Below are 10,808 nucleotides of genomic sequence, written 5' to 3'. Positions count from 1 at the left end.
TATTGGGGCTTATTGGCCATGGTCTGTGAAGCATGAGGAAATGAAAATCTGCAACCACAACTATGGTGGGCCTTCTTAAAGGACTAGAGGTGAGAACCACAGACTGTATGTCTCACCCCAGCACAACTGACCACTGACAAGCTTTTTGGATATAAGTAGTATCTTCTTGACTTAAGGATAATATAACAGCAAGCATATCATTAACAACCCTATAATTTCTCAATGTTACTGAAGTTTTATTTTAATAAATTCATTTGCCTATTAAAATGAATGTGTTACATCTGAACCACGCAATTTAAATGATGAGACAGGAGTTGTAATCTGGCTTAGAATTTTATTTAAAGTCCTCTTTAGGTTTTCCATGGCTTCCCTCAGGAAAATATCTCCATGTTATGGGTTCTTCTTACTGGGATTGTCCTTCCAGATTCGGTAGTTGATCAAAGAGGCAAAGGCCAGCCATGCTAAATAAGGGTACATCAAATAGGCTGCTGTTTTGTTGACATGATACCAGACTGTTGTCGTTGCTGCTGCAGCTCCTGTGGTGAGCAGTATCGTGACAAGTCCCTGAAACAGAATAAAGGAGATTAAAATGCAATTCTCAGAACTCTCAAGCAGAGAAAACAAAGACTGGCTACTACAACATCCCCCTTGCCATAAAAGGAGTCGTCTTGTTTGTTAAGCTCAGTGTACTCAATTTACATTATCAACCCCTTGACTACACAAATAGCAATAGATTTCTTGAAACAGAAAAAACGTGCAGCTGTTCCCCATGAGTGGATTTGTTGAGACTTACCTGCAGGTCTCCTGAATGAAACAATTTCTCAACTGTGAATTACTGTAAAAGCTCTGAAATCCAACCTGTGCAGGGAATGAGAGTTACCCCACTGCGGGAGTTAACAAAGGGTTCCTGGCTTTCAGGCAGCAGTTCCTAATCTGTGTGCTGGGCATTGCGAGGCACTTGCTGGGGCGTTGCGGGGGCCAGCAGAGGCAGGATGCTCAGCACAGCGGGCAGAGCTGCATCTCATGGAAACCATGTGCTGTGAAAAGTTCTGCGCACTCTGACTCTTACCACTCCTTGGAGGCTCGTGCAAAGCCTCTGAACCCGGAAGTGAATGGCAGTGAGGGCACCGTGCACCACATTTTGCATCGCTGTCATTTACTGTCTCAGTGGTTCCAGTGACATTGCGATCCCTGCAAGTTTGGGAACCGCAGTTTTCAGGGCTCCTGCTGCTTCCTTCTTATCTGACAAGGCTCTCTGCAGGGCCTCCCCACCTCCCTTCCTTCACTGAGAGCCATTACAAGCAGACCAAAGTCAACAAGTAACACAGTGATTTACAACCAGTGTGCCACGGGTGGTCTGCAGGTGTGCCATGGGAGGTTGGGGAATGTGAGCCCTCAGCCAGAATGCAGTGAGCCTTGTCCATTGTCCAAAAACTGATGGTGTGCCTTGATAATTTTAGTACCCGCTCAGTGTGCTGTGAGATGTAAAAAGTTGGTGTAGCAGAAATGGGACATCTCTCTTCCTACAGGCCCTGATGAAGGAGGGCAGAAGGAGCTCTCACGGATAAGTGAGGGAGGGGGCTCAGTAGGTAGCCTGCTTAATGGATGCTTCATTAAGTCATTTCTGCCCAACACTGCATCTATGCAACAAGGACCAAACATGTACACCTGTGGGCCAGACAAAATTGGGTTAAGGAGTGTACCTTTTTAAATTGGGTATCCATGCCACCCTCACCCCCCCAGAATAGCCAATGAACAGTTTGCATCTTCATTAAGTGCTGGGTAAGACAGCTTTAACAGTATTATGGTTGGGGGTAAAATGATTACTTTTTTACCCCCAATCATAATACCAACCAACCATGTATAAAGCTGCAGGTTACTGTTCAATTAAGGCAGTTGCACACAATAGGGAAAAATTATTTGGCTTTTTGACGTTTACAGCGACAGTCCAGAATCATGTACAACCGGCAGACAAATAGTCCTGCAATGGCAGGACATTTAACACACTAAGGTACAAGGCCAGTGACTTCTTACCCCTCCTATGTTGTGGTTTCTAAAAAATATGGGAGGCCATGACCAGTTTAACAGCAACTGTCCTGCATACAGACCAAGTGGCACCATGGATTTCTCATTGAAGCCTTCCAATTCCTTCCACACCAGGTAAGAACCGTACCTGAAAGAATGGAACAACATGTTTTCGGTACAGAAAATAAACTGGACAAGAGGCAGCCATTTAAATGATGCAGATCATGAGAAAATGTCAGATGCTTTCAGCTTGCTTAACTTTTCTAGGTTCTTATCCCCTTCCACAAGAAAAGGGATATTTTAAACACGTTTTAAACTAAGTTTGCTTTATGAATATTAAATCTAATTCTTGATGCAATAGCCCAAATAACTCCTACCTCAAAATAACCAAACCACCTATTTGCTTCCCATGATTTTAACTTGATGCCTTAAATTACATTGCTTAAACTTCCATTTTTGTCACTGAAGAGGCACCTTTCCAAAACTGCCAAGATGATAAAATGGAACTGCCTTAAATGAGTTGGGTCCCACAGGACATTACCTAAACCTTATCACCTGTGAGCTCCATAAAACAACCTGTTCAGGATGACAACCTGGCTGAGCTGTGTCCACATACAGAAACTGTTACCTGACAGAGGGCTTCCTAGTGGACTTCCTAGCCTGTAGTGTAGTGGCTCCCAAACGTACTTGCGTCACAATGTTCCTGCAGTCTTGCCCTCATCTTGAATCTCACAAAATCACACAAGATCCAAGAAGGCAATGCCCAAATCTCAGGAGGTTTCATGAGATCCAAGAGGGTGGCGTCCAAATCTTGTGACACCCAGGCGAAGAGGTAGGAATTGCCACCAGGGACATCCCATGGTACCCCTGCGAGTGTGCCGCAACACCCTGGGGTGTCACGATGCACAGTCTGGGCACCCCTGCTATAGTGCATAACTGCTGTTTTTCTAAAATGTGTAACATCGCACTTGATTCATTTGTGATTCGCTTGCTAATCAAAATTACTATTTTAAAACACTTTTTGTTCTATTTTTCTAGATGGCGCCTAGTGGCAGGGCCTAGGAGAGGGGGGTAAAGGGGGTAATTTGTACCCGGGCCCAGGGTCAAAAAGGGGGCCCAGGAGCCTAAGGAGGGGGCCCGGAAATTTCCTGGGACCTGACAATTTCCAATCTCACTCAGACTCACTGCCCACACAGGATGCACGTGGCAGCAACTACTGCCAGAAGCCACACGCACCAGGTCCAGGAATGCATACATTCCTTAACTGTCACATCCGGGAGGAAGCTGGCCTGCTCCAGGAGCTCTTTGGCTTGTGGATCTGCTTACAATGAAGTAGTGGATGGGAGCTCAGGGACACAGCTGCAGGCCTACAGCTGCTGCAGAAGTGGTGCCCACCCCCAATGCCCCCCCCACTCTGTTTCACACCCTCCCTCTTTGGGAAGGGGCCCCAAAGAAACTTTGTACCCCCTGATTGAATTCCTCTTGGAGGCCCTGCCTAGGGGCACCATGTGCCCCCTCCCCCAAGCAACATGTTTCTTCCAAAAGGAAAGGTGCCTTTCGGCTTCACATTAGCTAGAATGTCCGCACACCGAACATGGGAGGAAGCAAGTCCGTGGCCAGGTTCCAAATCCCTGTTTCTAATGTTCTTGCTTTGCCAAACAAATGCAGAAGGGCTGGATTAACACCGGAACAGCAATTCCCATAAGCAAGTTTTTACTTGAAAACTGTACTATGACTACCTCGAGTAGTTTAAACAGGGGTCATGCTTAAAGCTAAAACCACCTTATTTGTTTGCTTGTCTTATTAACGTGGCTACCACATCCACTCCCAGACTTTTGTACCAAGAAGTCTGCCCGCTGTGTCACTAACCCAGAGATCTGTGAATTTTATTTTATTCTATCAAAAAAATTATATCCTGCCTTTCTCTGTGAGGGCAATTGAGGTTACCTATAACATTAAAATGATAACAATGGTAAAACAATAAAACAAACCCCAAAGGATAGAGGTGTTTGCTTCTGATGAGTAAGATAAGATTACAGGCCAAGGGTCCAATCCTGTCCAACTTTCCAGTGCTGCTGCAGCCTTGCCAATGGGGCATGTGCTGCATCCTGCAGGTGGTAGTGGTAGTTCGGTCACAGAGGCCTCCTCAAGGCAAGGGAACATTTGCTTGCAGCTGCAATGCAGCCCCATCGGTGCTGGGGAGTTGGATAGGATTGGGTCCTAAGTCTTACTGAGCACAACGGTCTTACTTCTAGTAAAATAGATAACACCATTTTCAAACACATCTACAATGGATCACTGCAGAGAGCATAGTATATAAACCAGAGGTCACCAAACTGCAGACTGCTGTGCAATGGAAAAGCCCTCCGTATCTCCAGCACTGCTTACCGTTCTGTCATGGTGCTGCTAATCTTTCCAGCTGATCTGTTCACAAAGACACAATGAGCAGTTGCGTCTGCTGCCCCACTGCCCCCCAGCAGGCTTTGCGCCCAGATTTCCATGCAAACACAACTGCACAGAATGTCTATGTGTACAGATCGGCTGGAAAGATTAGCAGCAGTGCAATGGAACGGTAAGCAGCACTCACGGTGGGAAGGGCTGTTGCATTGTGGCTGTTGCATCCAGCTCATAGGCCATGGTTTGGAGAATGCTGACAAACTGTTAAAACTACATTTGATTAAAATGCCAGCCCATCATGTCAGCTATCAAACACCACTCTGAATAAAAAAAAGTCTTAAGACCCTGCTGAAAGGTCTCCAAAAAGGGAAGGAGGGAATTAATTCCACTAATTCCAGGGCGAGGGAATTCTGCAATTGGGGTGCCACCACCAAGAAGGCCCTATTCCTCACCCTAGTGGCTTGCGTACTCCCAGCTGCTTTCGCTTATAAGTCACAGATCCAAACCATAAGTAACATGAGGTGTGTACACTGACCACAGAATGTTGTTGCATATTTAAAGTAAGTGAAAACACTTAGTGAAATGTCCAAAACCAGAAGGGGACTCAAGTAGAGATCCTAGGAAGTAAGTTCAGTTTCTTTGGCCCATAGTTCTTCAATGGTTTTCTTAAGCACACATTAAGCCCTTAAGTATTCGGGTGAGTAAACATAAGACCACTTACCCCATTGATGAATATAAAGTGCCCCAGACAGGAGCAAAGACCCAGTTTGGGGGACGCCACGATGGCTTGACCAGAGATTCATACCATGTCGGAATTTCTTTCCTTGTCATTCGAGCTCCCCAAATGCTTCCTGCATGAGGCAAGAGTGTGAAACCAACAGCTGGGAGCCAGGATGACACCTCGTCCATTGTGGATGCTGAAACACACAGAGTTGAGATGATTCTGCAAAGTGCAGTTTCACAAATGCGAAGAAAACATTTTTAACAGAGAAGTTATTTCCAGTTAAAATCCATTACCATTTGTTCCATTTGAACAGAAGGTCAATTTGAGGTGGTGATGGAGGGGGTGTTTAGGCCACCAGTTCCTCCCCGCCCCGCCCCTGTTACTGTACACATAATCCATGCTCCGTACCCTTGTTGGCCACAGGCGAGGGGGCAACTCTGACCCTGGTGCCATCAGTTACCAATACCTGCCTTTTAGAGTTTTATTTGAAGGTCACTGAAATTTGTTCCAACTGGGGGAAATACATCCTTATAGCAACAAGGTACCTACAAGCAATATGGCAGCTGTAGGGGATAAACCAGGAGTCCAAGGCCTCTAAGTTCTGTAAGCATGAGGGGCACCAAAGTGGGAGCTTCCCATTTTGTTGGGGACAAGATTCAGCATAAACCTGATAGAAAGAGCAGCAGCCACAAAAAGAACTGAGATGCACTGCAGCACCACCTGTACAGACTCTGTCAATCGATTGCTTGGTATACCAGAGATCAGCACTGTCTCTGTATCAAACTTGCAGCTGTCTGGTGTGCTGAATCCTGACGCTTAAATGTGCCATTCACAAGTTATCTTCTATGTGGTGCTTAAAGTTGCTGGCAGGATACCAGATCTGTCCGCTAACATGGGGACCAGACTGGGGCAGTGTCTAGTTTGAGTAAAACTGTTTGCAGCTGCATACATGCTTGAGCCTAAAATGGCAGGGGGGGGGGATACAAAAACCAGCTGCATTACTGCATAGGCGATTACAAGCCTTAAAAAACAAACATACAGAAGCACTCATGGTTAAAAATCTCTGGGCACACTGGCCATAAAATTCCAAAACAACTAATATTGCTTGATGAACTAAAAACATTTTATCTTATAATTGCCTGTAATACATCAATAGGCATACAAAGGCAAAACTCCACCATTCCAAGGTGTGTCAACTTCCTGTTCTCTATTTAACAGCAACGGTCTTACCAAACCCAACTGAGTTAGAGGCATCCAATTACACATGGGACTTCATGCAAATGTAAGAGGCACTTAAAGTGAAAACTTTCTTTAAGTCAGTGGTTCTCAAACTCTCTGGGAGAGTTTGAGCTGCAGTAAGTCCTTGTGGGGGCAGGGGGGAGGTAACGACGCAATCCCCAAGATCGCGTCACTGGGAGGCGGGGCGCAGGGACTGGCATGCACTTACCAGTCCCTGCAGCAGCCTCCCAGGAGTGCAGCGAGCCCTGTGCAACCCTCCGCACGGCTCCCTGAAGCTTAAAAAGTAAAAGCAGAGCGATTATGCTCCACTTTGGGTTTTGGGGAGGTGGGGTACAATTGCTCCGCTTTCACTTTCTAAGCTTCGGGGAGCCCTGTGGACGGTCGAATCCGTAGGTAGCAGTGACTGGACATACAGGTGGGAGCTCGATATCCATGGGGGTTCCATTCCTGGACCCCTAGCAGATACCACATCTGCAGATAATGAGATCCATGAGGAATCCCTTAGAAGACTGCCAGATGCAACCAGAAGCGTACTAAGGTGTGGGAAGGCCTCACACTTCAGAACACCTCGCAGAAGCTTCTGAGATTCACTTCGGTTTTTCTGTAAAACTGGAAGTGTGTCTCAGAAACCTCTGGGAGGCGTTCTGAGGTGTAGGGAGGATGCAAGCGACCTCTGTGAGCCTCAGAACACCTCCTGGCACTTCTGGTTGTGTCCAGGGTTGGTGAGGTTCTCCAGCCCCAGGCTGGGAACCTGCAGTAAGTCAAATCTGGGGGTTCCAAACCCACAGATGAGGGGGATCCACTGTATATTCAAGATCCCAATGCAAAGAAATGTTTTAAGAACATTTATGGCTGGTTTTTCATGTAGTAGGTGGATATAGTAGTGCTCCCATTTTCTCAACAGAAACTTAAGCCGTCTTCCTTTCATTCTCTCTTTGTAATGTAGGCCAGAGGTTTTGTAAGGAATTGTCAGACTTGCGTAACCAGCCTGACAGGAACAGTGCCAACAGGATGCCAGTTTCATAAGCTACTACAAGGTTGAAGTTTGCTGTTTGATTCAACAAGTCAGGCCTTTCTCCTCTTCTTCTCGTGCCCTGAGCAGTCTGGCCAGTTGCATAATGGACATGATCAAAAAGGATTCATGGGCTTGCCAGCCTATCACCTCCTTTTTGTGCAATATCTCCATGGAATGTTGCTGTTGAACTGCAGCCATCTGAGATATTCATGTTTCAGGATGATAAACAACTTCTAGCTCTAATACACAACCAACAAACACAGGAGATGCAACATCCAGCTGTGCTTCCAACATATCCCAGTTCTTTTAACTTGCAGAAGATTCATTATATCCATTCTTGCTCAAGAAAACAGCAAGCAAGAGATGAAGGAAAAGGAAGGAGTTAAATGTGCCTTTAACAACATAGAGCATTGGTCTGGGACCAGGGAGATTTGTGTTCAAATCCCCCCTCAGCCATAAGCTCACTGGATGGCCTTAGGCCCAAACCAACAAGCAAAAATTTGTGTGGCAATGGGCATTCTACATACTGTGGACCCTCCTTATCTGTGGGTTTGGCACCCATGGATCTGCATATCTGTGGATGCCAGACCTATGACTGGAGGGCCTCACAGGCTTCCAGTCATGTCTGGAAGGTGTTCTGAGGCACTGGAAGGCTGCACATGGCCTCCTCATGCCTCAGAAGCAACTTCCCAGGTGCTTCCAGTCACATCCAGATTTCTGGGGAGGCCACATGTGACTTCCAAAGGGCCAGGCATGGCTCCCAGCAAAGTAATTGCGGTGCCACACAGGTCTCCCCATGGAGTTCATTATCTGCTGAATTTTGTTTGCATGGGGATCCTGGAATGGATCCCCTGCGGATACTGATGGCTCAATGTACATGACTGCTGCTAACGATAAAGGAGCAGAGTTGGCAGGTAGGGAGAAATTGGATCAATGAGTCATGAGATAAACAAGATGATAAATTTGCTGTCGGATGCCAAGTCCAACGGTCACAGGATAAGATTCACAGGTCATTCAAGCCTGTGTAGGTGAATGTAAATGGTTCAAAAATGTCCCCATTTCCAGTACTACTAATCTTGCAGCAAATGCTTCAGGGCCGCGTGGAGTTTTCACAGGCACACCCCATCTGGCTTTCTTAAACAATTTCAAAATGTCAAAACCAGCACCTGCTGGTACAAGTTGGATTCTGCTTCTCTGGGCACAGCCGGGCCCAGAGAATCCCACCCACCTCCTGGTTCGCTTCCAGCACTGATGAGCTGCGGTTAGAACGGAGGCGCTTTGGTGTGCCTGCAGCAGTTGCACAAGGTGCAGCACCACAACACGGGAAGCTTCTCAGTATCTGCACATGCAGCGTGGAGAGGAAATAACTGGGGGAATTTCTGGCAGCAGGCAGAGGCTGGCGAGTCTTGCGTGCCCATGGGAGAGCAGGCGCCTTTCACAGGCAGTGGCACTCTTGGTTTCAGTTCTGAGCTAAACACAGTTGGTGCGAAGAGAAGTACAATCTCCTAACTACACATTCAGCAGGTCTTCCGGGCTGGCAGGAGGTCCTTGGCTTTCAAGCAAAGTTTTTCTTCCCATTAAAAAGTGAGCCGGGTGGGCACTGTCAAGACTGCAAAGTGCAAGGCTGCTGCACACCCAAAGTGCCCAAGCCCACTGGCCCCACGCCCAGTTTCAGCCTATTTTTTTAAACACAGAGACAAAACTCACGTACTATTTAATTCAAAAAAAACAAAAACCTGGATTTGTACTGCTGCGTGTTGGGCAACATCTAGTTTGACAGTCATGTCACAGCCTCCGCGAGGCCCTGGCAGGGATGCCACAGTGGCAAGGAGCCCCCAGGACTTTGCAAGCCTCCCTGGAGGGCATGTCAGGCCAGCGCTCCAGTCCTGGTTCCTGAGAGTGCCCCCCCCCCCGCCCGGGCTGGATCTGTGCCATTTCAGCTCTTTGCTGGTGCTCTGCAGAGAGCTGTGCCAGCCAGGCCAGCCGTGCTTCCCGCAGGTCCGGGGTCCTGGGAGCGGGGGGGGCGGGCTGCTGCATCCCACCAGGCGACCCTCCCTCTGGCCCCAAAGTCACCCGACGGCCAGGAGGCGCCGCTGGTCTGGCAGGGGGCGTCCCTGCACTTCCGCGCCTGGCCCTGCTGCAACCCTGGGGGAGGCGGAGCCCGCCCCGGGCACACCCCCCGCGTGTGGGGTCCCCGGAGGCGCGGCCCCTCGCTGGGCAGGACAGCCTGCCCCTCCCTCACCTGCTGCTGGAGCTTCCTGGCGGAGAGCGGGGCGAGAGGCGTCCCAGTGGCGCGCAGTTCCGAGGGCGAAGGGAAGGGCGAGCGGGGCAGAGGCGGAGCTGCTGCGCCCGGCCCAGCCCAGCCCAGCCCAGCTCGCCGGGCGGGCGGGCGGGAGACCGGGCTCGCTTGCAAGCCTCCCGCCTCCCTTCCCCTTCTGGAAGGGCAGCCCCTGCACAGCTCCGGGGAGGGGGGCGGCTGCAGCCCCCCCGCTTGCCCGCCAGCAGGCACAGCCCGCGCCCCCTCCCCTCCCCTCCCGGCGTCGCCCGTCTTGCACCCCTGCCCAGCTCAGGAGCCGGAGCTCCGGCCGGCCTGCAAAGCCGCTGCGCTTCGCGCGCGCACAGAATGTTGCCTTCCGTGCAACTGTTGCAGGGATCTCGGGTGACTCCAAGCGCGACCCTGATCGCGGGGGGGCGGCGGGGGGGAGTCAAGGCCCTTCCAATTCAGCAGGACTTCGAAGGCCAGCCGCACTTTCCTGGCAGGAAGTCCCGTTGAACACAATAGGACTTACTTCTGAGTAGACCCGGTTAGGCTTGTGCCCCGAGTACTTCACAGGATCGCTCCAATCACCTTCCAGCCTTTCTCACCTGTCGCTCTTTGAGCCATGCATGCATTTTGCGACTGCCAGGCAGAAGAAGGCAGCCACTGAAACTGAAATGCAAGGCATCTTCGATCAGGAGACCTTTCTCTGAAAAAGAAAAGAAACAACCCTCATCTGTCCTGGGACCCGTGCTTTTCAACCTCTTCATAAATGACCTGGAGACAGGGGTGAGCAGTGAGGTGGTGAAGTTTGCGGATGACACCAAATTTTTCTGAGCGATGAAGACCAGAAGTGATTGTGAGGAGCTCCAGAAGGATCTCTCCAGACTGGCAGAATGGGCAGCAAAATGGCAGATGCGCTTCAATGTCAGTCAGTGTAAAGTCATGCACATTGGGGCAAAAAATCAAAACTTCACATATAGGCTAATGGGTTCTGAGCTGTCCGTGACGGATCAGGAGAGAGATCTTGGGGTGGTGGTGGACAGCTCGATGAAAGTGTCGACCCAATGTGTGGCGGCAGTGAAGAAGGCCAATTCTGTGCTTGGGATCATTAGAAAAGGTACTGAGAACAAAACGGCTAATATTCTAAT

General features: G+C 49.2%; 1 protein-coding gene across 1 annotated transcript; it reads right to left on the bottom strand.

The window, feature by feature from the left end:
- Window positions 1–314: 314 nt before the first annotated feature.
- TSPO (translocator protein) lies at window positions 315–9,749 on the bottom strand. The gene is made up of 4 exons (XM_066634086.1): window positions 9,643–9,749; window positions 5,144–5,339; window positions 2,035–2,173; window positions 315–564 (listed from the first exon to the last, which is right to left on the bottom strand). The coding sequence occupies exons 2-4, from the start codon at window positions 5,329–5,331 to the stop codon at window positions 391–393; spliced, it is 501 nt and encodes a 166-aa protein (XP_066490183.1). The 5' UTR covers window positions 5,332–5,339; window positions 9,643–9,749; the 3' UTR covers window positions 315–390.
- Between the last annotated feature and the right edge of the window lie 1,059 nt (window positions 9,750–10,808).

This window comes from Tiliqua scincoides, chromosome 7 (genome assembly GCF_035046505.1).
Source record: "Tiliqua scincoides isolate rTilSci1 chromosome 7, rTilSci1.hap2, whole genome shotgun sequence".
NCBI lineage: Eukaryota > Metazoa > Chordata > Lepidosauria > Squamata > Scincidae > Tiliqua > Tiliqua scincoides.
The sequence above is the reverse complement of the archived record's forward strand: the minus strand, read 5'-3'. Positions and strand labels throughout refer to the sequence as shown.

Excerpts from the sequence above, each read along its gene's own strand:
- TSPO (XM_066634086.1), bottom strand. The coding sequence starts at position 5,331 with ATGGACGAGGTGTCATCCTGGCTCCCAGCTGTTGGTTTCACACTCTTG. Across the intron at positions 2,174-5,143 it reads ACTTTATATTCATCAATGGG|GTACGGTTCTTACCTGGTGT; the intron begins GTAAGTGGTCTT and ends CCATTCTTTCAG. Across the intron at positions 565-2,034 it reads GAAACCACAACATAGGAGGG|GGACTTGTCACGATACTGCT; the intron begins GTAAGAAGTCAC and ends ATTCTGTTTCAG.